This window comes from Scardinius erythrophthalmus (assembly GCF_964197995.2).
Source record: "Scardinius erythrophthalmus genome assembly, chromosome: 19".
NCBI classification, from domain to species: domain Eukaryota; kingdom Metazoa; phylum Chordata; class Actinopteri; order Cypriniformes; family Leuciscidae; genus Scardinius; species Scardinius erythrophthalmus.
In genome coordinates, this window is record NC_138239.1 from 1225579 (window position 1) to 1252926 (window position 27348).

The 27348-nt window shown below is 41.5% G+C and overlaps 3 protein-coding genes across 3 annotated transcripts; 1 reads left to right on the forward strand and 2 right to left on the reverse strand.

Annotated features, from left to right (window-relative positions):
* Positions 1-944: 944 nt before the first annotated feature.
* On the reverse strand, positions 945-12369 carry emc7a (ER membrane protein complex subunit 7a). The gene is made up of 4 exons (XM_081394222.1): positions 11414-12369; positions 8203-8322; positions 6523-6742; positions 945-1460 (listed from the first exon to the last, which is right to left on the reverse strand). The coding sequence occupies exons 1-4, from the start codon at positions 11710-11712 to the stop codon at positions 1233-1235; spliced, it is 867 nt and encodes a 288-aa protein (XP_081250348.1). The 5' UTR covers positions 11713-12369; the 3' UTR covers positions 945-1232.
* Positions 12370-13313: 944 nt separating this feature from the next.
* On the forward strand, positions 13314-16913 carry LOC308707790 (fibrinogen-like protein 1-like protein). Its single transcript, XM_081394453.1, has 2 exons — positions 13314-13510; positions 15166-16913. Exons 1-2 carry the CDS (start codon positions 13330-13332, stop codon positions 15858-15860), a joined length of 876 nt encoding a protein of 291 aa, XP_081250579.1. The 5' UTR covers positions 13314-13329; the 3' UTR covers positions 15861-16913.
* A 6812-nt stretch (positions 16914-23725) lies between these two features.
* chrm5a (cholinergic receptor, muscarinic 5a) lies at positions 23726-26353 on the reverse strand (the record flags this gene model as incomplete). The annotated part of the gene is made up of 2 exons (XM_081394295.1): positions 25487-26353; positions 23726-24229 (listed from the first exon to the last, which is right to left on the reverse strand). The coding sequence occupies exons 1-2, from the start codon at positions 26249-26251 to the stop codon at positions 23726-23728; spliced, it is 1269 nt and encodes a 422-aa protein (XP_081250421.1). The 5' UTR covers positions 26252-26353.
* Positions 26354-27348: the final 995 nt, after the last annotated feature.

A 27348-nucleotide genomic window follows, 5' to 3' on the forward strand; every position in this document is an offset into this window, starting at 1 on the left:
GTCGCTCAATAATGTCGCGTCGTTTTTATACTTTCTTTTACTGTCTATTTTTTTATAAAAGGACTTGAGAAATAAATAACCAACACTTATTGTCTGAGAACAACAACAACAAAAATGCTTTAAAAAAGAAAAATCTGTTTGTAATTCTCAAAACGTGTTGATACTTAAAGTTTATATTGCATTGCATTGATTATATTATATTGCATTGATTACCTTCTCTTTTTCTTTCTCGTTTTCTTTTTTCTCGTTGTTATTTGTTACTGTCTGCCATTTTGTTTTCAGCTCAAAGCAGTTTGTAGCGTGTGTATTGTCTCGTGCTCTGTGTGATGATTGACAGCTGTCAGTCAGTGAGATCAGCGCGTGTAACAGCGACTCCTGGCGGCGGATATCAGCATTACAGCGAGTGAGGAGAACTAGATAAAACTTCACGAAAGAGATGGTTTTTTTTATTCTATTATTTTTAAAATATTATAAAAAAAATAAGTATTTCTGATATTTCTTGGTTTTCCAATTCCATGCATACACACACACACACACACACACACACACACACACACACACACACACACACACACACACACACACAGAAGCACACAGACACAAACACACACACACACACACACACACACACACACACACACACACACATTTACACACACACACACACACACACACACACACACACACACACACACACACACACACACACACACACACACACGCACACACACATTTACACACACATTTACACACACTCACTCACTCACTCACTCACTCACTCACTCACTCACACACACACACACACACACACACACACACACACACACACACACACACACACACACACACACACACACACTCACTCACTCACTCAGACACACACACACACTAGGGACCATCATAAAACAACAAAACATAATTTGTGAAGAAAGGAAACAAAGAAACAAGAAATACTTGTATTTATTTATTTAAAGTTTTATTCATTTTTCTTTAAACATGTATGATACTTTATAATAATAGCTACTGTAAATAAATTGAACACTTTACAATAAGGTCTCATTTGTTAACATGAGTTAATGGAACTAACATGAACAAACAAACAATCAGCAACATCTTTACACAATATATTACCTTTGTTAATGTTAGTTAATAAACAGATGATCTGACTGACAGAAATATTGTGTTCTTCAGAGTAACCTGTAGAGTTAGTTGGTAATGAGTAATTAGCCCTTTTATTCACTATATGTCACGGCCGTATTAATCTTTGATCTCCGCCTCGGAGCCCCGCCCCTTACATTCGAAGCCCCACCCCTTGCAGCCTGAGCCCCGCCCACATTGGCCCTGGCCCCGCCCCCTGCTCTCCCGTGGCTTTTAGGCGGAGAGAAGAACCTGGTCACGATCTCCGAGACGTCAGGAAGATCCTGGTTTGAGTTCAGCATGTTCATGGACTGCTCCATCTCCTTCAGACCAAAGCACATCATCAATAATGATCAAACATGTATAAATGCCAAAACATATAAATTGATTCATTCTAACATGATCTGCAGCGCAGAAACAGTCGAGTGAGATCTTAAAACACAACCAGAGAATGTCTGATAAGGGGAGAACTTCCACTCTCAGTAAACTTCCGGCTTCTGAACTGGCTGCAGTTCCACTCTGGCTCCACATGAGGGCGCTCACAGGACGAGTGCAGTTCCACTCTGGCTCCACATGAGGGCGCTCACAGGACGAGTGCAGTTCCACTCTGGCTCCACATGAGGGCGCTCACAGGACGAGTGCAGTTCCACTCTGGCTCCACATGAGGGCGCTCACAGGACGAGTGCAGTTCCACTCTGGCTCCACATGAGGGCGCTCACAGGACGAGTGCAGAATGAATGGAGGTCTATGGCGCTATACCCCTCAAAATCCACTTTTCTCAGGATATAATTTTTTGTCTAGTAATTTGAATGTTGTATTCGAAAGGAGATGCAAAGAAATTCCACACTGCTGGGTGTTAGATTTTTTAGAGTCACTTATTTGCTTTAAAAAGTCTTTTAAAATGTCAATAACGTCATACACACCGTACGACCAGAGATACTGCTTTACAGCAATCCTTCAGTCACTCTGGTGCTTTCAGCTCTGCACTTTCTTTCCTCTCGAGGCGTCGACAACACAGCTGACACAGGGAAACACACAACACAGCTGACACAGGCAAACACACAACACAGCCGACACAGGCAAACACACGACAGCTGACACAGGGAAACACACAACACAGCTGACACAGGTAAACACACAACACAGCTGACACAGGTAAACACACAACACAGCTGACACAGGGAAACACACAACACAGCTGACACAGGCAAACACACAACACAGCTGACACAGGGAAACACACAACACAGCTGACACAGGTAAACACACAACACAGCTGACACAGGCAAACACACAACACAGCTGACACAGGGAAACACACAACACAGCTGACACAGGTAAACACACAACACAGCTGACACAGGGAAACACACAACACAGCTGACACAGGCAAACACACAACACAGCCGACACAGGCAAACACACGACAGCTGACACAGGGAAACACACAACACAGCTGACACAGGTAAACACACAACACAGCTGACACAGGCAAACACACAACACAGCTGACACAGGTAAACACACAACACAGCTGACACAGGTAAACACACAACACAGCTGACACAGGTAAACACACAACACAGCTGACACAGGGAAACACACAACACAGCTGACACAGGTAAACACACAACACAGCTGACACAGGCAAACACACAACACAGCTGACACAGGCAAACACACAACACAGCTGACACAGGCAAACACACAACACAGCTGACACAGGCAAACACACGACAGCTGACACAGGGAAACACACAACACAGCTGACACAGGCAAACACACAACACAGCTGACACAGGTAAACACACAACACAGCTGACACAGGTAAACACACAACACAGCTGACACAGGCAAACACACGACAGCTGACACAGGGAAACGCACAACACAGCTGACACAGGCAAACACACAACACAGCTGACACAGGTAAACACACAACACAGCTGACACAGGTAAACACACAACACAGCTGACACAGGGAAACACACAACACAGCTGACACAGGTAAACACAACACAGCTGACACAGGGAAACACACAACACAGCTGACACAGGTAAACACACAACACAGCTGACACAGGTAAACACACAACACAGCTGACACAGGCAAACACACAACACAGCTGACACAGGCAAACACACAACACAGCTGACACAGGCAAACACACAACACAGTTGACACAGTTGACACAGGTAAACACACAACACAGCTGACACAGGTAAACAAACAACACAGCTGACACAGGCAAGCACACAACACAGCTGACACAGGCAAACACACAACACAGCTGACACAGGCAAACACACAACACAGCTGACACAGGCAAACACACAACACAGCTGACACAGGCAAACACACAACACAGCTGACACAGGCAACACACAACACAGCTGACACAGGCAAACACACAACACAGCTGACACAGGCAAACACACAACACAGCTGACACAGGCAAACACACAACACAACTGACACAGGTAAACACACAACACAGCAGACACAGAAAAACACACAACACAGCTGACACAGGCAAACACACAACACAGCTGACACAGGCAAACACACAACACAGCTGACACAGGTAAACACACAACACAGCTGACACAGGCAAACACACAACACAGCTGACACAGGCAAACACACAACACAGTTGACACAGGTAAACACACAACACAGCTGACACAGGTAAACAAACAACACAGCTGACACAGGCAAGCACACAACACAGCTGACACAGGCAAACACACAACACAGCTGACACAGGCAAACACACAACACAGCTGACACAGGCAAACACACAACACAGCTGACACAGGCAAACACACAACACAGCTGACACAGGCAACACACAACACAGCTGACACAGGCAAACACACAACACAGCTGACACAGGCAAACACACAACACAGCTGACACAGGCAAACACACAACACAACTGACACAGGTAAACACACAACACAGCAGACACAGAAAAACACACAACACAGCTGACACAGGCAAACACAACACAGCTGACACAGGCAAACACACAACACGGCTGACACAGGTAAACACACAACACAGCTGACACAGGCAAACACACAACACAGCTGACACAGGTAAAACACAGCTGACACAGGGAAACACACAACACAGCTGACACAGGTAAACACACAACAGCTGACACAGGTAAACACACAACACAGCTGACACAGGTAAACACACAACATAGCTGACACAGGCAAACACAACACAGCTGACACAGGCAAACACACAACACAGCTGACACAGGCAAACACACAACACAGCTGACACAGGTAAACACACAACACAGCTGACACAGGTAAACACAACACAACTGACACAGGCAAACACACAACACAGCTGACACAGGCAAACACACAACACAGCTGACACAGGCAAACACACAACACAGCTGACACAGGCAAACACACAACACAGCTGACACAGGTAAACACACAACACAGCTGACACAGGCAAACACACAACACAGCTGACACAGGCAACACACAACACAGCTGACACAGGCAAACACACAACACAGCTGACACAGGGAAACACAACACAGCTGACACAGGCAAACACACAACACAGCTGACACAGGCAAACACACAACACAACTGACACAGGCAAACACACAACACAGCTGACACAGGCAAACACACAACACAGCTGACACAGGTAAACACACAACACAGCTGACACAGGTAAACACACAACACAGCTGACACAGGCAAACACACAACACAGCTGACACAGGCAAACACACAACACAGCTGACACAGGCAAACACACAACACAGCTGACACAGGCAAACACACAACACAGCTGACACAGGGAAACACAACACAGCTGACACAGGCAAACACACAACACAGCTGACACAGGGAAACACACAACACAGCTGACACAGGCAAACACACAACACAGCTGACACAGGTAAACACACAACACAGCTGACACAGGTAAACACACAACACAGCTGACACAGGCAAACACACAACACAGCTGACACAGGCAAACACACAACACAGCTGACACAGGCAAACACACAACACAGCTGACACAGGCAAACACACAACACAGCTGACACAGGGAAACACAACACAGCTGACACAGGCAAACACACAACACAGCTGACACAGGGAAACACACAACACAGCTGACACAGGGAAACACACAACACAGCTGACACAGGCAAACACACAACACAGCTGACACAGGCAAACACACAACACAGCTGACACAGGTAAACACACAACACAGCTGACACAGGCAAACACACAACACAGCTGACACAGGCAAACACACAACACAGCTGACACAGGCAAACACACAACACAGCTGACACAGGCAAACACACAACACAGCTGACACAGGTAAACACACAACACAGCTGACACAGGTAAACACACAACACAGCTGACACAGGTAAACACACAACACAGCTGACACAGGTAAACACACAACACAGCTGACACAGGTAAACACACAACACAGCTGACACAGGTAAACACACAACACAGCTGACACAGGTAAACACACAACACAGCTGACACAGGTAAACACACAACACAGCTGACACAGGTAAACACACAACACAGCTGACACAGGTAAACACACAACACAGCTGACACAGACAAACACACAACACAGCTGACACAGGTAAACACACAACACAGCTGACACAGGTAAACACACAACACAGCTGTCACAGGTAAACACAACACAGCTGACACAGGCAAACACACGAGCTAGAAGAGTTTTTGTTTTGTTGTTTTAAAAGACCATCAAGCCGTATCTCTGGTCGTAATCAGTCCTTCACTGACCAATCAGCGTTCATTAGCAGAATGCTAGCGTGTTATGGGCAACAACAACTAAACCTGTAAGAAATCGAAAGGACATAAGTACTCGTTCATTCAACTTTCGACCTATAACCCATGTTGAACTTGCAAAACCTACAATCAAATCTGAGATTTCTCAACGATAATCGGGTGAAAGAGACAAATTTAGCCGTCTAGCTCCATAGACTCCCATTCATTCTGCACTCATGGGCAATCGCCCCCAGTGGAGCTCTGGTGGAACTACAACCAACATTCGGTACAATAGGACTCAATAGGGAGTGGCCAGGCTCTCTGTAGACGGGCTCTGACACTGGCTTTCTCCTTGGCCTTTGACACCTGACAGTGACATTTTATTTAATATTTATTTTTTTACTGTTTTATGAGTTTATTCTAGAGCTGCTGTAAAGCCAAACAATCTCTGTTACTGTAATCTCCTGTTATCACTGTAAAGCTGCTTTGATCTATATTGTTAAAGCTCTGTATAAATGAAGGAGACTCGACTTGACTTTTATTTATTTATAAAGTTTGATTGATTACCCGCTTCATCTCTGGATCACTGGAGTTCATGACTTTAGGAAGGAGAACAACGATGAGGAGAGGAAGAACCATCATCAGAACCATCGGGTTCATGAGGAAATCGGACCAGATCCAGGTGTCCCGCGGGATGAAGTATGAATGCCGGCCGATGCATCTCATCTGGAGAGGGTACGGGAGTCGGATCACCTCGGCTATCCTGATGTAGTCGACCACACGAGCCCTGTGAGAGCGCAGAACACATCATCTGAGTCCATGTTATGTATTAAAATACTCATAATCAGATTACAGTTACTTTTTTATTGATTACATTATTACACACTAGTCATGCAGTAAATTATTCATGCAACACTTTTATGATGGATAGATGCACTTTTATGATGATAGATGCACTTTTATGATGGATAGATGCACTTTTATAATGAATAGATGCACTTTTATGATGGATAGATGCACTTTTATAATGGATAGATGCACTTTTATGATGGATAGATGCACTTTTTGATGAATAGATGCACTTTTATAATGAATAGATGCACTTTTATGATGAATAGATGCACTTTTATGATGGATAGATGCACTTTTATGATGGACAGATGCACTTTTATGATGGATAGATGCACTTTTATGATGGACAGATGCACTTTTATGATGGATAGATGCACTTTTATGATGGATAGATGCACTTTTATGATGGATAGATGCACTTTATGATGGATAGATGCACTTTTATAATGAATAGATGCACTTTATGATGGATAGATGCACTTTTATGATGATAGATGCACTTTTATGATGGATAGATGCACTTTTATCATGAATAGATGCACTTTTATGATGGATAGATGCACTTTTATGATGGATAGATGCACTTTTATGATGGATAGATGCACTTTTATGATGGATAGATGCACTTTTATGATGGATAGATGCATTTTTATGATAGATAGATGCACTTTTTTAATGAATAGATGCACTTTTATCATGGATAGATGCACTTTTTTGAGCTTCAAAATCACTGCCATTATAAAGCTTGGAAGAGCCAGGATATTTTATAATATTTTATAACGATGAGGAGAGGAAGAACCATCATCAGAACCATCGGGTTCATGAGGAAATCGGACCAGATCCAGGTTTCCCGCGGGATGAAGTATGAATGCCGGCCGATGGATAGATGCACTTTTATGATGGACAGATGCACTTTTATGATGGATAGATGCACTTTTATGATGGATAGATGCACTTTATGATGGATAGATGCACTTTTATAATAAATAGATGCACTTTTATGATGGATAGATGCACTTTTATGATGATAGATGCACTTTTATGATGGATAGATGCACTTTTATCATGAATAGATGCACTTTTATGATGGATAGATGCACTTTTATGATGGATAGATGCATTTTTATGATAGATAGATGCACTTTTTTAATGAATAGATGCACTTTTATCATGGATAGATGCACTTTTTTGAGCTTCAAAATCACTGCCATTATAAAGCTTGGAAGAGCCAGGATATTTTATAATATAACTCTGATTGTATTCGTCTGAAAGAAGAAAGTCATATACACCTAGGATGGCTTGAGGGAGAGTAAATCATGAGGTAATTTTCATTTTACAGTGAACTACTGCTTTAATAACACGGAATGAATGTATCGTCTTTCTCTTTGCACACACCTCATCTTCCCAGTAGCCGTGATGTCGACTCGGACAGGCTGGAATCTGTAGGTTGGAGAGGAGATTTCCAGAACATACGATCCCGACGGAACATCACTGACTGAGAAACCTCCATCTTCTCTGCAGAAATGAGCAGGACACAAATACAACGTTGTGCTGATGTTCCCATTAAATTATAAAACCGTTATTTATGAATGTTCTTTAACATTGCGCAATTCTGAATTTATTTCTCAGACTTGCGAGATATAAAGTCGAAATTCTGACTTTTTTTCTTTTATATCTAGGTGTGTGTGTGTGTGTGTGTGTGTGCGTGCTGTGTAAACATGATAGATATTTTAGATCTAGACTAAATGTGAACATGCATTTACTCGTCTCACTTGCACGAAAGCATTCAGTGTTCCTCAAAATGAATAATACAGTAAAATGCAATCTCAGAATTTTACACAAGACTTTTATAATTACCTATATTAAATTACACAAATATACTGTATTTATTTAATCTCACTTTATTAACCAATGTCTTTGCTGCTGACCTACAATGATCTAATTCAACCATACGAATAAGCAAAAATGACTTTAGAAATAAGAGTGTTGAACTTCCTTCCCCTGTATCCTATTGGTCTTAAATCCAGAACAGCAGCTGAAAGGTTTGTTTGAGCGGCGCCCTCTACTGTACACTACTGTACTCTACCTCTACTATACTCTACTTCTACTGTACACCACTGTACACCACTATACTCTACTGTACATTACTGTACTCTACCTCTACAGTGCTCTACTGTACTCTACCTCTACAGTGCTCTACTGTACTCTACCTCTACTATACTCTACTGTACACTGCTGTACGATACCTCTACTGTACTCTGTCTCTACTGTACTCTACCTCTGCTGTACATTACTGTACTCTACTCTACGGTACTCATCTACTGTACTCTACTGTACTCTACCTCCACATCTACTGTACTCTACCTCCACTGTACTCATCTACTGTACTCTACCTCTGCTGTACTCATCTACTGTACTATACTGTACTCTACCTCTGCTGTACTCTACCTCTACTGTACTCTACCTCTACTGCACTCTACTGTACTCTACCTCTACTGTACTCTCCCTCCACTGTACTCTACTGTACTCTACCTCTACTGTACTCATCTACTGTACTCTACCTTTACATCTACTGTACTCATCTATTGTACGCTACCTCTACTGTACTCATCTACTGTACTCTACCTCTGCTGCACTCTAAATCTACTGTACTCTACCTCTACTGTACTCATCTACTGTACTCTACCTCTACTGTGCTCTACATCTACTGTACTCTACCTCTACTGCATTCTACTGTACTCTACCTCTACTGTACTCTACCTGTGCTCTACTCTACCTCTACTGTACTCTACCTCTACTGTGCTCTACATCTACTGTACTCTACCTCTACTGCATTCTACTGTACTCTACCTCTACTGTACTCTCCCTCTACTGTACTCTACCTGTGCTCTACTCTACCTCTACTGTACTCTACTGTTGCTCTACCTCCACTGTACTCTACCTCTACTGTACTCATCTACTGTACTCTACCTCTACTGTACTCATCTACTGTACTATACTGTACTCTACCTCTGCTGTACTCTACCTCTACTGTACTCTACTGCACTCTACCTCTACTGTACTCTCCCTCCACTGTACTCTACTGCACTCCACCTCTACTGTACTCTACTGTACTCTACCTCTACTGTACTCTACTGTACTCTACCTCTACTGTACTCTACTGTACTCTACTGCACTCCACCTCTACTGCACTCTACTGTACTCTACCTCTACTGTACTCTACTGTACTCTACCTCTACTGTACTCATCTACTGTACTCTACCTTTACATCTACTGTACTCATCTACTGTACGCTACCTCTACTGTACTCATCTACTGTACTCTACCTCTGCTGCACTCTAAATCTACTGTACTCTACCTCTACTGTACTCATCTACTGTACTCTACCTCTACTGTGCTCTACATCTACTGTACTCTACCTCTACTGCATTCTACTGTACTCTACCTCTACTGTACTCTCCCTCTACTGTACTCTACCTGTGCTCTACTCTACCTCTACTGTACTCTACTGTGCTCTACCTCTACTGTACTCATCTACTGTACTCTACTGTACTCTACCCTACCTCTACATCTACTGTACTCTACCTCTACTGTACTCATCTACTGTACTCTACCTCTACTGTACTCTACCTCTGCTGTACTCTACATCTACTGTACTCTAATGTACTCTACCACTACTGTACTCTACTTCTACTGTACTCTGCATCTACTGCACTATACCTCTACTGTACTCTACTGTACTCTACCTCTACTGGACTCTACTGTACCATACCTCTACTGTACTCATCTACTGTACCCATCTACTGTACTCTACCTCTACTGCGCTCATCCACTGTACTCTACCTCTACTGTACTCTACCTCTACTGTACTCTACTGTGCTCTCCCTCTACTGTACTCCACTGTACTCTACCTCTACTGTACTCCACATATACTGTACTCCACATATACTGTACTCTACTGTACTCTATATATACTGTACTCTACTGTACTCTGCATCTACTGTACTCTACCTCTACTGTGCTCTACTGTACTCTACCTCTACTGTACTCTACCACTACGGTACTCTACCTCTACAGTACTCTACCTCTACTGTACCCTACTGTACTCTACATCTACTGTATTCTACCTCTACTGTGCTCTAATGTACTCTACCTCTACTGTACTATACTTCTACTGTACTCTGCATCTACTGTACTCTACTGCGCTCTACCTCTAATGCACTCTACCTCTACTGTACTCTACCTCTACTGTACTCTACATCTACTGTACAGGAGTAAATCTGCATTTCCTTCAGCCTGAGGATTATTCATTTCACTTTTGGTGTGAAAGGGCCTTAACAATTGCCAAAGATATAACTTTTTTTGTTATTAAAAAACAAACAAGCCCAGCCCAGATGAGAAAAGGGTAACGCAAAAGTAATGTAACGGTCTCAGGTGTGGGCGTGGGCGTGGGTGTGGGTGTGTGTGTGTGTGTGTGTGTGTGTGTGTGTGTGTGTGTGTGTGTGTGTGTGTGTGTGTGTGTGTGTGTGTGTGTGTGTGTGTGTGTGTGTGTGTGTGTGTGTGTGTGTGTGTGTGTGTGTTTGTTTGTGTGTATGTCTTCACGCACCTGATGAATCCCACGTGTGTGTCTCCGTCCAGCAGAACCCGAGCATTAGAGATCCAGTCCTGAGTTCTGACTCCCGGAACCAAAGCTCGACCCGACACCTGAACCCTCACATCTTCTCCAGGACTCCTAAACTTCACCTGATCTTCTCCAGGACTCCTGAACTTCACCTGATCTTCCTCAGGTGTCCTCAACTCTTCATCCTCCTGTAGTTTAATGTGTTCGTGACCGAGACTCGCGTGCAACGCGAACAGCAGGAGCGCAACGCCCGCGCACGCACGAGATCCCACGCGCGTCTCCATCGGATCGACGCGCGTTTTCCGCTTTTCGTCAGTCGTTTATTATTAAAGCTGTTGTTTCCTTTCGGGTACAAATAAAGCAGCATGTGACGGTCTACTGTCCGCTGTCAGTCAGAGCTTGAGGCGCTGCGTGATGATGTCACCGACTTTATTCAACAACTATTTTATTTATATCTCACTCAGAGATTATTTTTGTAGTCCAACAGAAAATGTGTTTGCGTTTCATTTCATAAGCTGTAACTTACCCAACACCGTGTGTGTGTGTGTGTGTGTGTGTGTGTGTGTGTGTGTGTGTTTGTCAAAGAGCCCATTTATGGACAGAGACTGAATCTATATTTAGCAGATGTGTGTAGAGCAAACAAACACACATACACACACAAACATACATACACACACAAACACACATACACACACGCGCTCTCTCTCTCTCTCTCTCTCTCTCTCTCTCTCTCTCTCTCTCTCTCTCTCTCTCTCTCTCTCTCTCACACACACACACACACACACACACACAAACACACACACGCGCGCACTCTCTCTCTCTCTCTCTCTCTCTCTCTCTCTCTCTCTCACACACACACACACACACACACACACACACACACACACACAAACACACGCGCGAACTCTCTCTCTCTCTCTCTCTCTCTCTCACACACACACACACACACACATACACACACACACACACACACACACACACACACACACAGGCCGGAAGTGACCTGACACAGAGCACTAAACACAAAGTTCATCAAAACACTGATCTTGTGGCGTATGTGTGATGACTGATGATGATCCACTGCTGTAAATCTGTAAATCACCAGAAAATAAAAATGAATTTCAACAACTATCACACTGTTTAATATTGTCACAATATTTTCCACAATATATTTTCCAAATATCTCATTATTGTTGCTGTAATACAGTACTGAAAAATTTATTTTTCAAATCAGCATAAATGAACCATGATGTATAAAATACTTTTTCACATTCCAGTAATGCAATTTGAGGTGAAATACAATCTGGTCATATTCATGAAAACAGGAACCTTTTTTATTTTATTTTATTTGTCAGTATATATATTTTTATATACTACTGTAGTATTTATTAATATTTTCAATTCACTTTTATTTTAATATTTTCAGTTTTCAATTTTAGTTTAAGATTTATGTGCTTTTTCATTTAATTGTTTTATATTATATATATATTTATTAATATAACTTATAGAAATGTTAATTTCTAAATTAACAGTATAGAAAAAGAACAGTATTTATTAATATTATCAATTCACTTTTATGTATATTTATGTATATTTTTAGTTTTCAATTGTAGTTTAAGATTTATGGGCTTTTAACATTTTTTTTTTAAATATTTATATTTTATTTATATATTTCACTTTATTATTTTTAATTTTAGAAATGTTAGTACTTCAACTTGAACGTGTTTATTTGACCTGTTTCTGGAGTGTGTCAGCTCCACATGAGTGCCGGAGGTCTGGGTTCGGCTGGTAATCGGGTCATTGCAACACAGAGTCAAAGGCTGAAATGAATCAGATAAAGTGAAACTGGCGTACAGTGAAGAGTCCAGATAAAGCCCTCAGTGCTGAAGTCCAGAGCTGATATGAGCGGCTCGTTCTCTCGGGATTCTCCCAGTCGCACGGATCGAGGAGCGAGGATGAGGATGCTGTGGGTTTGTCTGGTTCTGGTTCTGCTGGCCCGTGATCCGTCTGAAGCATCTCCTGAAAACATGCATATGCTGGAGCCCGAAGAGCACAAACTCATCCTGAACCTCGGACACAAAGGTCAGATCACAGTTAATACTCAAATATCTCTTTAGTCCTGCATCTTTATGAAGTCACAGTCATTATATAATAAGATCAAGTAAATCAAACTCAAAAACGTGTTTATTGAGGCTCTCATTTTTCAGATATATAGAAATACTAGTTTGTTTGAGTGAATTTAGGGCAGTTTTCATAACTTTACTCCACTAACACAGTGTGAGCCATTAGAGCAGAGGTCAAAGATCAAGCAGGACTCAGGGTGTGCTCATATAATTACATCAGGTTAGAGATAATGGCTTCTGATTAATGAAATGATGAAAGATGATCAAGTCAAGAATGTTTTCTTAGAAATTTTTACTTAAACATTCTTTTTACAGTTTCTTTTAATTATTACAACATGTCTTTTTAGGAAACATATTTATTAGTAATAACATTTCTTTTTTTATGTCTTTTAAATGTTAAGTACTTCAACTTCAACGTATTTATAAATATGTTTAATAAGAAGAAATGTTGTAATAAATATAAGAAAATGTGTTTAAGTTAAAATTTCTACAACAAAATATATAAAAGAATATATATATATATATATATATATATATTTTTTTTTTTTTTTTTTTTTTTTTTTTACAAATGTAAGTACTTCAACTTAAAAATTTATTTCAGTTAGGTGCCAAGGCAAGATTTTGATTTGATAGTTAGATTTTATTCCAGTTTTATTTCCAAAAATGATTTGTAATGCTTATAAAGAGTCTGATGGTGTTGCTTGTTCTCTCAGAGATTAAATAATTATACACAGTATACACACACACATATATTATGTAAACACAAACTTTTATTTTGGATGCGATTAATTGCGATTAATCATTGCCCAGCACAAATTTGTATAAATATTACAGTTTATACTTTTATTTTGGATGTGATTAATTGCGATTAATCGTTGCCTAGCATAAATTATATAAATATTACAGTTTATACTTTTATTTTAGATGTGATTAATTGCGATTAATCATTGCCCAGCATAAATTATATAAATATTACAGTTTATACTTTTATTTTAGATGCGATTAATTGCGATTAATCGTTGCCCAGCACTACTTTATGTAAATATTACAGTTTATACTTTTATTTTGGATGCGATTAATTGTGATTAATCGTTGCCCAGCACAAATTTGTATAAATATTACAGTTTATACTTTTATTTTAGATGCGATTAATTGCGATTAATCGTTGGCCAGCACTACTTTATGTAAATATTACAGTTTTTACTTTTATTTTGGATGCGATTAATCGCGATTAATCGTTGGCCAGCACTACTTTATGTAAATATTACAGTTTTTACTTTTATTTTGTATGCGATTTATCGCGATTAATTGTTGCCCAGCACAAATTTATATAAATATTGCAGTTTTTACTTTTATTTTGGATGCGATTAATTGCGATTAATCGTTGCCCAGCACTACTTTATGTAAATATTACAGTTTTTACTTTTATTTTGGATGCGATTAATCGCGATTAATCGTTGCCCAGCACTACTTTATGTAAATATTACAGTTTTTACTTTTATTTTGTATGCGATTAATCGCGATTAATTGTTGCCCAGCACAAATTTTAGTATTTTAGTATGATATAGCCATATATAGCTATATAAAGCTTTAATTTATTTATTGTTCTCTCAGAGATTCCCCGGGACTGTTATGAGCTGTGGCAGAGTGCAGGTGGGCAGGTTCGGGACGGGATGTACCTGATCCGACCCGGAGACTCGCCGATCGCGGTGTTCTGTGCCATGAGCGAGGGCGGGTGGACGGTGGTCCAGCACATCACGGTCAACAGCAGCGTGGACTTTGACAGAACCTGGTCCGAGTACAAGCAAGGCTTCGGGTCGCTCACCGGGAACCACTGGCTGGGCAACGAGCACCTGCACCGGCTCACCACCGGACCCGTGCGCTACAAGCTCGCTGTCAAGCTCGTGGACCAGGACGCGATGACCAAGACCGGCGAGTACGACCCGGTTCTGGTGGAGGGCGAGGACGCCCAGTACCGTCTGCGTTTGGGTCCGTTTCAGGGCACGGCGGCGGACGCGCTCACACTCGACACAGAGAACTATCTTCACGATAACCAGCGCTTCACCACCCGAGACCGGGACAACGACAACTACTTCCAGAACTGCGCTAAGCTGGAGTTCCAGGGCGTGGCGGGCGGAGGGTGGTGGTACGACGCGTGCGCCGGCGCGAACCTCAACCGCAGGAACGTCATCTACTGGCAGAAGGACTGTAATAAAGAGCACCTGTGCAAATACGCCTGGATGATGGTGAGACCTTCAGATCAGGTCAAGGTCGTTCGCTCCGGAGACTGTGCCAGAGACGAGCTCTGAGCATCTAAACATCTTTTAAACTAGATGAATCGGGCACACTTTATTTTAAGGTGTCAATGTTACAATGTAATTATACATTTAAGAACTGAGTAATAATAATTAACAACATGTACTTATAGGGTTAGGGTAGGATTAGGATTTGGTTGAGGGTTAGTTGCATGTAATTATGCACAATTTACTGTTATAACTATGGTAAGTACATGTAACATATGTAACAAGGACACTGTAAAATAAAGTGTTACCGATGAATTTACTGGAGATGTATCTCACAGAATTTAGTGATGTTTTTAATTACAGTCCCCCTGTGGTGAAAATCCAGCTTTTAATGTTGTTTATATGTCTATGTGGTGTTTTTAATGTGATTTAAAGGTGACATATCATGCCCCTTTTCACAAGATGTAATATAAATCTATGGAGTCCCCAGAATGTGTTTGTGAAATTTACCAAATCATTAATTATATCTTGTCATATTTTTCCTTCAAACAAGATGTATTTACTGTAAAACCAAAACAATCTCTGTTCCGTTAATTTCCTATTATCTCTGTAAAGCTGCTTTGAAACAATCGGTATTGTTAAAAGCACTATATAAATAATGGTGACTTGACTTGACTGGAGAAGTTTCAGAGAAATCTCACAAAATTTAGTGATGTTTAAAAAAAATCTTACAGTTGCCCTGTGGAGTAAATCCAGCGTTTAATGTTGTTTATGTGTCTATGTGGTGTTTTTAATCTGCTTTAAGCAGTGTTGGGGGTAACTCATTACAAGTAATTTGAGTTACGTAATCAGATTACTTTTTCAAGTAACTAGTAAAGTAATGCATTACTTTTTCAATTTGCAATAAAATATCCAAGTTACTTTTTCAAATAAGTAACGCTAGTTACTTTTTCACATTTATTGACTGGCAGCTCTCCTGTCCCCATGTTGGTGGTGGTGTGTGCGCTGTGTAAACATGATGGTTATTGTAGTTCTAGACTAAATGTGAACTTGCATTTACTCATCTCACTGCCATGAAAACATTCAGTATTCCTCAAAATGAATAAAACAGTAAAATGCAATCTCAGAATTTTAGAATTTTAGAATTCAACTTTTAGAATTAACTATTAAATTACACAAATATACTTTGTGTATTTAACCTCACTTTATTAATCAATGTCTTTGCTGCTGACCTTCAATGATCTAATTCAACCATACTAATAAGCAAAAATTACTTAATAAGAGTGTTGAACTTCCTTCTCCTGTATATTATCGTTCTTTAATCCAGAACAGCAGTGCAGCTGAAAGGTTCATTTGAGCGGCGCCCTCTTCCGTACAAGCGTAAATATGCATTTCCTTCAGCCTGAGGCTTACCGGTATTCAGTTCACTTTTGGTGTGAAAGGGCCTTAACATTTGCCAAAAATATCACTTTTAGTTCTCGTTATTAAAAAACAAACAAGCAAGCCCAGCCCAGGTGAGACAAAGTAACGTAACGTAACGTAAAAATAACGTAACGCATTACTTTTCATAAAAAGTAACTAAGTAATGCAATTAGTTACTTTTTTGGGGAGTAACGCAATGTTGTAATGCATTACTTTTAAAAGTAACTTTCCCCAACACTGGCTTTAAGTCAAACCATGTATAAATTCATAAGTCGACAGCATTGCTGAGTATTTTCTCCTTAAAACTGCAGTGAACCAAAGACAGTCTCAAAAACACGCTTTGAAATCGCTGGTGTTTCTGACGTCACAAACTACCTTGTAACCAATCAGATCAACGTGTGATCGCCAACCAGTGGATCTCTGAGCTGAGTGAGTGAGTGAGTGGAGGTGGGGCTCATTTGCATATTCATAGAATCGCGCATACTAAATGAGGCAAGGGTGTCGAGTTACAGTCAAGATATTTTAAGGCATGAAGAAATTATTCAAGGAACAAACGCTTAAATATGTAATTTAGCTGATCAAATATGAGTTTTAAGGGATACAATTATTGACTACAGGGGGACTTTAAATTTTTTTTTAATAATAATCTGAATCAAAAGGAAAAACAAGATTATTTTTCTGACCTCAATGGCAAACATCTTTTTTCTTCTTTTAATCATAAACTTCACAAAATTCTGTTAGATTTCTCAGTTAAATTCTGAAAAAAATTCTTATTGTCCTTTTGCTTCTAAAGGAGATAACTGTGTTGGAGAACAAGACAAACAAAAACCCTGAGCCAGATGTGATTTTCTGTGCAGTGTAGGGTTGAATTATTAACCTATTCAACACATGATGATCAATTATCTATTTCTTTTTTATAAACATAAAATTAAATAAACATTTAAACATCAGATTTATTTGTACTGAAGTGCAAAAAGTCTCATAAAACTGATCACACACACGATTACAGGGAATTAACAGACCGAAGATGCACTGCAGATTATAGTCTTTCTGTCTCGTTCTCCAGCACAAATATCTAAACATTCTTAAATCAAGATACATTTACTGGAGAAGCAAAATGACTGAAGATATTTAGTCTTATTTCTGAAAAATGTATCAAAATGAAGTGTTTGTGCTTAAAACAAGAACAAATATCTGTCAGTGCATTTAATTCAACGGGAAAACAAGATTATTTCTTGTTTTAAACACAAATTCACTTAATTTTCATTAACTTCTCTTCGGATCTTCAGTCACTTTGCTTCTCCAGTAAATGAATCTTGATTTAAGAATGTTTAGATATTTGTGCTGGAAAACGAGACCGAAACACTGATGCTTTTTGCAGTGCGGTTTCAATCCTCCAAGCAATAAAGCCGATGAAAATAGAAAGTTCTGACATGTTTGTTCACCTTCATTGAGATGTTTACGGCACATTTAAACCAGCTTCATCAACACGACAGCAGGAAACATCCAGATCCGTTGGGATGAAATCACACCAGGAGAAATTAAGCTGTTTCTGAGTTTCCTTCTGTCGCTCTTATAATGGTACAGTAAGGCATTTAAAGAGGGTACAATCAACATCAAGTCTGTGAAATGTACAACATTAGCCCTTATTAAGACTGTGACAGAAACAAAACATGAATGAAATCATCACTGAGCAAAAGCATGATGGTGTGTTTGTTCTGCACTCGTGAAACTCAATCTCTTTAATCATATTCTCACAACTGGATCTCCATCATCTCTCATATTTGATAATGGTGGGAGGTTTATTTCCATAAAGGATCAATGTTGTGAAAGCATCACAACATCCGAAGATTACACACATCTGCTTTACAGATGAACTCAAGAGTTAGGACAGAGTTAAAGGAAAAGTTCACACATATGAAAATATTAAAGGGGGAATTCGACTGGGAAGATGGGCTTTTAATGAAACTTGTCTGTAAAAAAATGCACTTTTGATTTTGGGAGCACAGAAATGCAGACGTCCGATTCCTGGAGCTTTAATTCATCCTTTCTGCTGAGAAATATACTGAGAGATCAGGTTCAGGTGAGTTCATTTAGATCACATCGTTCATTTACAGACACTATAACGACACAAAGCTGGTTGAAAATCTGCGAACTTTCCCTTTAACTCAATCATTCCCTTTGCAAACATGGTATAGATTTACAGGAGACTCAGAGACTCACATGGGCCAGTTTTATGCCACATTTATGGCACATTTTTGTTTGGGGGGGGGGGGGGGGCAGTTCATATTTGGGGTAAACTAAACTACCGGTCAAAAGTTTTGCTAATCTTTCTGAAAGAGTCTCTTCTCCTCACCAAAGCTGCATTTGTTTGATCAAAAAATACAGTAAAAACAGTTCAATATTATTAGAATGTAAAACAATGTAAAATGATTTCTGAAGGATCATGTGACACTGAAGACTGAAGTAATGATGCTGAAAATTCAGCTTTGATCACAGGAATAAATTACACTTTACTATATATTCACATAGAAAACAGCTGTTCCCTTTCAGTCAGTCACGGCCTACGTTACGTCAGAACGTCTGATGAATGGGGTCTCGCCCGAGAGCCCAATCACCTTCGAGATGTAAAAAAACGAGCCAGTGGTGTGCAAAGTACATTGGTCTGCGGGATTTGCATTGCGAGCTCCGCCCTGCTGTGTGGGTCTATAAGGAGCAGCGCATTCATGAACTTCAGCCGAGAGCATTGGGCTTGAGTGGAACCCTCCACTGTGCCGAAGTCACCAGTTCGTGGAGGGCACCTCTGACTGCCCGTAACCATTCTGGGCCTATCTCCGCTATCACTGCCCTCGACGGCGGGGCAGCCAAGGGCTATGCTGGTGTTCCCCCAGTGGAGTTCTCTGTTGCGATGCAACTGTGTCCTCAGAGCGCCTCCACCTGGCGTGGCGACCCCAAGCACCCGTCCAAGGCCTATAAGTTCTCTTCCACTCTCATAACTAAGGCTTACAGAGACCATTGCCATTCTGCAGGTCCACCAGACGAAGGCGCTAAAACAGATGCACGAGGGCAGTGCTGAACCAGGTCTAATGCAGGAGGTGTGCACTGCACAGTCCCTGGGCCAGGTGATGTCCACCTTGGTGGTCCAGGAACACCACCTATGCTGTAACCTGGCAGATATAAGGGAGTCTGAGCGAACCCGTTTCCTCAATCCCCTATCTCCCAGGCTGGCCTCTTCGGTGGTGCGGTCGAGGACTTCACCCAGCAGTTCTCGGCCACCCAGAAGCAGTCTGAGGTGTTCAAACATATTCTGCCCCGGTGGGCAACCCTGAGACGGCCAACTCAGAGGTTAGAGTGTGTAGTTCCTCAGGAAATGGTAGCAGGACCAGTCCTTCACCCGGAGGAGAATCTTTTGTTCTCCTTCTCTTTTTCTTCCGCCGCTGGCCTCACGGCTGGCGGTACCCAATTTGTCAAAGAAAGAACTAACACAAACTCTACCTCCGGGTCCCAAGAGGGCAGAGATGACAGTGGGTGACCCAATGCCTCGACTCGCCACTCTCGTTCCCCTCTTCCCCTGTCTTCACCCAAGAGAACGCTCTGCCTTCTCAAGCCCCCTCTGCCAGTCTGTGGAACCAGACCCCTGGAAATGTCCGATCGGGTCGGTGCTCTCCTTCCTTCAAGAGTGGTTAGAACGAAGGCTGTCCCTCAAGGGCTATGTGGCCGCCATTTCAGCTCACCATGATTTGACTCTAAGCCAGTAGGGAAGCAAGACCTGGTCATCAGGTTCCTGCAAGGAGCTAGTAGGCTCAATCCGCCCGGCCCGCAGATACCCTCTTGGGATCTCTCAGTGGTTCTATCTGCACTGCAGAGAACTCCCTTTGAGTCATTGCTCTCAGTGGAGCTTAAGTTCCTCTCTTTGAAGACAACGCTCCTGACACCTCAGTCAAGAGGGTAGAGGACCTGCAGGCATTTTCAGTTGACGAAGCGTGCCTGGAATTCGGGCCGGCTAACTCTCACATGACCCTGAGACCCTGGCTGGGATATGTGCCCAAAGTTCCCACCACTCCCGTCAGGGATCACTTGCAAGCGCTGCCCCTGGAGAAGGCAGACCCAACCCTAGCACTGCTCTTTCCAGTACGCGGCCTTCACGCTTACGTAGTCAAGTCAAGTCACATTTATTTATACAGTGCTTTTTACAGAGTGTTTCAAAGCAGCTTTACAGAGATAACAGGAAAATGATGCAACAAAGTTTGTTTCCAGAAGAAAATAGCGTCACAGTCCAGCTTAAGTTCAGTGATGTTTCATTTTTGTTGTAAAAAAGTTATTAATTTAGTTCATTTATATATATATATGGCCACTCTAGAGACAACCATGATGTCATCGTCCAGCTCAGTTCAGTTCTCATATAATGGTGCCAATGCAGGCAGATCAATAATATTGCTGAATGTTAAATTGAATGTCCGTAGATAGAACTCAGTGTTTCAGGACCTCAGACCAGCTCTTTGTCTGTTACGGAGGCCAGCAGAAGGGAAAGGCTGTCTCCAAGCAGAGGTTGTCCCACTGGATAGTGGATGCTATTACCTTGGCTTACCAAGCCCAAAGACTGCCATGCCCCCTAGGGGTGAAAGCACACTCGACCAGGAGTGTTGCTTCCTCCAGGGCGTTGGCGCATGGCTCCTTGCTAGCAGACATTTGTACAGCTGTGGACTGAGCGACGCCTAACAAATTTGTGAGATTCTATAATCTAAGCCAGTAAGTAGGACCTGCTTGGTGTCATTCAATGTACCTTGGTAACTCTAACTAACATTAATTTTAGCCCTTCGGTTGTGCTGGCCTCACGACAGGGAGCTGAGGCTTGCGCCAGGCACTGGAAGACCGTCATTGTGGCATTTTGGATAGGACCCCATTCATCAGACGTTCTGACGTAACGTAGAACGTGATTGACTAAAAGGGAACGTCTCGGTTACATATGTAACCCTCGTTCCCTGAAGGAGGGAACAGAGATGTTACGTCCCCTTGCCACAACCGCTGTACCGCTGAACAGCCAGGACACACCTCTCGGCTCCTCAGCGAAGAACATGAATGTGAGAATGCACACGCTGCTCCTTATATACCCACACAGCAGGGCGGAGCTCGCGATGCAAATTCCGCAAGGTACTTTGCATAGCATTGGCTCATTTTTTGCAACTCGAAGGTGATTGGGCTCTCGGACGAGACCCCATTCGTCAGACATTTTGACGTAACGTCTCCATTCCCTCCTTCAGGGAACAAGGGTTACATATGTAACCGAGATGTTTTACATTGGAATAATTTCACAATTTTTAGGGATGCACTGATATAAATTTTTTGCCGATAACAATAATACTTTATATTTGAAAGCCGATAACCAATATATTGGTGAATAAATCTAAATCCAAATTATTATGATTGTAACCATGATTACAAAAACAAAAGTCCTACCATAATGTTCTCATTATGATTTTATATAGCATATATGATAGACTTGTGCTGCATGTTGCACTTTAACTGGATTTTCCTTTTTAAAGTGATTCCAATCATATTTTAAGCAATTCAAAAGCATCATGTTGAACAGCGCACATCTGAAGTGTCTTAGCGGAAGGAAATAATACATTGTTCATCGGCTTTAATATGTCAGCAAAATTTTCTTATCAGGCCGATAATGCTACCATTGAAAATGAACATATATTGCAGCCTTGGTGAGCAGAAGAGACTCTTTCAGAAACATTTCAAATCAAAACTTTTCAGTTGACGGTAAAACTGGAGTCTCAGGCGAGTCTGCCGAAGGTCTCAGGCGAGTCTGCCGAAGGTCTCAGGCGAGTCTCAGGTGAGTCTCAGGCGAGTCTCAGGCGAGTCTCAGGCGAGTCTGCCGAAGGTCTCAGGCGAGTCTCAGGCGAGTCTCAGGCGAGTCTCAGGCGAGTCTGCCGAAGGTCTCAGGCAAGTCTCATGTGAGTCTCAGGCAAGTCTCAGGTGAGTCTCAGGCGAGTCTGCTGAAAGTCTCAGGCGAGTCTTAGGAGAGTCTCAGGCGAGTCTTAGGAGAGTCTGCTAAAGGTCTCAGGCGACTCTCAGGCAAGTCTGCCAAAGGTCTCAGGTTAGTCTCAGGTGGGTCTCAGGCGAATCCCAGGTGGGTCTGCTAAAGGTCTCAGGCGAGTCTCAGGCGAGTCTGCCGAAGATCTCAGGCGAATCTCAGGCGAGTCTTAGGAGAGTCTGCTGAAGGTCTCGGGCGAGTCTCAGGCAACTCTCAGGCGATTCTCAGGCGACTCTCAGGTGAGTCTGCCGAAGGTCTCAGGAGAGTCTCAGGCGGGTCTCAGTCGGCTCTAAGGCGAGTCTCAGGCGAGTCTGCCGAAGGTCTCAGAAGAGTCTCAGGCGGGTCTCAATCGGCTCTCAGGCGAGTCTGCCGAAGGTCTCAGGAGAGTCTCAGGCGGGTCTCAGTTGGCTCTCAGGCGAGTCTGCTGAAGGTCTCAGGCGTATCTCAGGCGGGTCTCAGGCGGGTCTCAGGCGAGTCTGCCACCCGCCGTCGGGTTCTGCCCGCACCAGTACAGCTTCTCCTCCTCACGCTTCTTCCTCCACTGGCACAGAAGCAACATGCGGAAGGTCTTCTGGAAGGTTTTGTTGCAGAGCGCGTAACACATGGGGTTGACAGTGCTGTTGACGTAACACAGCCAGTATCCCAGATGCCAGAGCGAGAGCGGGATGCAGTCGGAGCAGAAGGTGGACACCAGCACCATGATGTTATACGGCGTCCAGGTGAGGATGAAAGCCAGCAAGATGGCACTTAGAGTCTGTGCCGCCTTCTTCTCTTTGATCAACACCATCCTCTTCCTCTTGGTGATCTGGCTCTTTAGCGTGCAGTCGATGGGTTTGGAGGAAGACGAGGAGGACGGTGCGTTCACGGATTCGGCGGATGAGAAAGACGAGGGTTTTGCGTCTCCGTTGGTGTTCTTTAGTGGAACGGTTGGTTTGAACTTGTACGAGACGCACTTCTTGCTCCGCGTACCCTAATAAAAAAAAGTGTGTATTTGAGAAATATATTCCCTTTTTCAATAGTACATTGCAAATATACTAACAAAAATTATTACTATCTTTAAATATATTAAAAGTATATTAGCATCATGCTTTTACTTATTTTCACAATGCAACTTTTAAATAATTTGTACTTAAGTATATTTTCTAAAAATTCTTGAAGTGAAAAGTCTGTTTATTTTTTAAAAGTGTATTTATTTGCACTTTATTAAAAATAAATTTTAGGTATATTTTTAACTGTGTGCTGAAAATGTTATAGTATGCAATAGTATGTTGTACAAAGTATAGCTAAGCATTATTTGTTTATTAATGTGCATTTGTTATTGAAGACAAAGTGTGCAATTTGTAATATTTGGAATAAGCCAAAGGTATTACTGAGCATATACTTTTTACTCAAATATAATACACTTATGATATATTGCTTGTATGTTTCGAAGACACTCACAATGAGTTTGTAATTTACTTGTAACGCAAATAAAGTACACTTTAATATCACTAATCAAGCATGTAATTAGTCCCGACAAAGGCATATACTTAAAGTACTTGAAGTTGTTCCAGTTTAGCACACAAAAGTACACTAAATACACTTAAAAGTTATGCTTTACTACAATTTAATTACAACTAAAATATACATAGTACAAAATTAGTTGATCCAAAATAGCACACTTCAAGTTAAAGGTGCAGTGTGTAAGTTTTAGCGCATCTAGGGGTGAGTTTGTGAATTGCACCCAATAGAAGTTACGGTGGCCGACAGGAAGTGATGTCGTCGTCAGACAGCAGAGAGTAGCCAGTTAAACAATGAGGTTTCTTTACAAAGATAAATTAAGGTTTACTTGATTATTCAGTAAAACGATGGTATTGGGAATATTATTGTGACTTGTTCATCATTGTGTCAGTGTTTTATTCACTGACTTTAGCTCGCTTCTTTACACGAAGAACAACATAGTGATGAAACGTGTTTGTCCGTTCAGGGCCACCGTAGAAACATGTCGATGTAAGCAGACCCGCGGTGTGTGTAGAGAAAAATGGCTCATTCTAAGGTAATAAAAACATAGCGGTTCATTATGTAAGGTCTTTATACACCACTGAAAACATCGTTATGTGTATGATATTGCATTTCTGTCATCAGATCCTCCTAAATATTACACACTGCACCTTTAACTAATCATTAACACACTTGAAGTGTACTGAATTAGTCTAGCTGCAAGTATACTTAGCATATTTTTCTTCACCAGGGTAGGACTTGTTCTGAAGTAGTTCTGCTCGTCGGCTTTGCGTTTGGACGCCTGGAAGACGCCGGGAGACGTCGATCGCTCCTCGTCCTCGGAGGAAGCGTAGCTGTTGAACTCGGCCGGTTTAGGAGTCGAGTTTTGTATGCTTTCGCTCGTTTGCTTGCAGCCGAAACACGAGCGAATGGTTTGAGTCTCGCCACTGGAGTTCGGCGAAGAGTTTACGCCTTGAAGCTCGGCGAGATCTTTAGTGCGTCTCTCGGTTTCCTTATATATGCGACAGTAAAGGATAGTCATGACGGATACAGGGAAATAAAAAGCGGCTATCGCCGTCCCGAAAGTAATCACAGGCTCGGAGAAGAACTGGATCTGACACTGTCGTTCAGGAACCGTCCGTTTTCCCACAAAATATTGCCAGCAGAGGATCGGTGGCGCCCAGAGAACGAAAGACACGAGCCAAGCTAATCCGATCATGATGGCCGCTCGCTTCGGCGTGCGTTTGGCTCGATACGTCAGAGGTCTGGTTATAGAGAAGTAGCGATCGAAGCTAATAACCAGTAGGTTCATCACAGAGGCGTTACTAGCCACATAATCCAACGCTAGCCATAAATCACAGGCTAGGCTTCCGAGAGCCCAGTAGCCCATGAGGATATATGAGGTGTACAGGTTCATGGAGAACACGCCGATGATGAGGTCCGCAAAGGCTAGGCTAAGCAGGTAATAGTTGTTGACCGTCTTCAACTGGCTGTTCACCTTGAAGGACAGCATCACCAGAACGTTCCCGATGATGGTCACGAGGCTCACCACGGCGGAGACGCTAGCGATCGTCACCACTTCCCATAGACTGTGTGTGGACGGGACATCTGAGACGTTAGCGCTGATGTTCATGATGATCGCAGCGGCTCGGTTCTCCATTCACACGTGGTTCGGCACGACCATCTCCTGCACAAACACAAACCGAACAGTGGCATCAGATGAGAAACTCGCTCTTTTATTAACTCTGGTTAATACAAGGCTATTATCATCAAACTACTGAAAACATTTTTGTTAAGTTAAATACAGCTGAAATAAAATAAAATATCAGATAAAACAACTTAATCTAAACAAAAATTTGAAATGTCATACTAAAATGTCTAACTGGACATAAATAAAAAATAAAATAAACCCAAATAAAATATAAATTTTGGATGAAAAATAAAGTAAACTTGGAATGTTGCATGGCAATAAATTGAAATATGTTCAAGTTGAAGCACTAAAATATCTAGCTGGAAGCAAATTAAAAACTAAAAATGAAAATAAAATAAAAACAAAATTAAAATAAATGGAATGTACATTTAGTCCAGGGTGATCATCATTATCAAAACAATACATTTGTGTTAAGTGAAACACAGCTATATTTTTTATATATAAAAAACTAAATGAAATAAAAAATATTGCATTAAAATGTCAAACTGGAAATAAATAAAAACTGAAACTGAATTAAAAATAAAATTAAAAATAAACCTAAATAGTCTGTGCATTTAATCCATGGTTATTATCACCAACTAAAGCTAAAAACATAAAAAAATTGTGTTAATTGAAATAAAGCTGTAACAAAATAAAACTAAATATTAGATAAAAAACTTAAAGTAAAAATAAATTAGAAATGTTGCACTAAAATATCTAACTGGAAATAAATTAAAAACTAAAACTGAAAATGGAATTAAAATAAAATAAACCTAAATAGTCTGTGCCTTTAATCCAGGGTTATTATCCTTAACCAAAACTATAAAAACATTTCTGTTAATGGAAATAAAGCTGAAATTAAATCAAATACTAGATGAAAAAAAAACTGCAAAGCACAAAAATGTTTAACTGTAAATAAA

Excerpts from the sequence above, each read along its gene's own strand:
- LOC308707790 (XM_081394453.1), top strand. The coding sequence starts at position 13,330 with ATGAGCGGCTCGTTCTCTCGGGATTCTCCCAGTCGCACGGATCGAGGA. Across the intron at positions 13,511-15,165 it reads CCTGAACCTCGGACACAAAG|AGATTCCCCGGGACTGTTAT; the intron begins GTCAGATCACAG and ends TTGTTCTCTCAG.
- emc7a (XM_081394222.1), bottom strand. The coding sequence starts at position 11,712 with ATGGAGACGCGCGTGGGATCTCGTGCGTGCGCGGGCGTTGCGCTCCTG. Across the intron at positions 8,323-11,413 it reads ACACACGTGGGATTCATCAG|AGAAGATGGAGGTTTCTCAG; the intron begins GTGCGTGAAGAC and ends TCATTTCTGCAG. Across the intron at positions 1,461-6,522 it reads GTGATCCAGAGATGAAGCGG|GAGATGGAGCAGTCCATGAA; the intron begins GTAATCAATCAA and ends TTTGGTCTGAAG.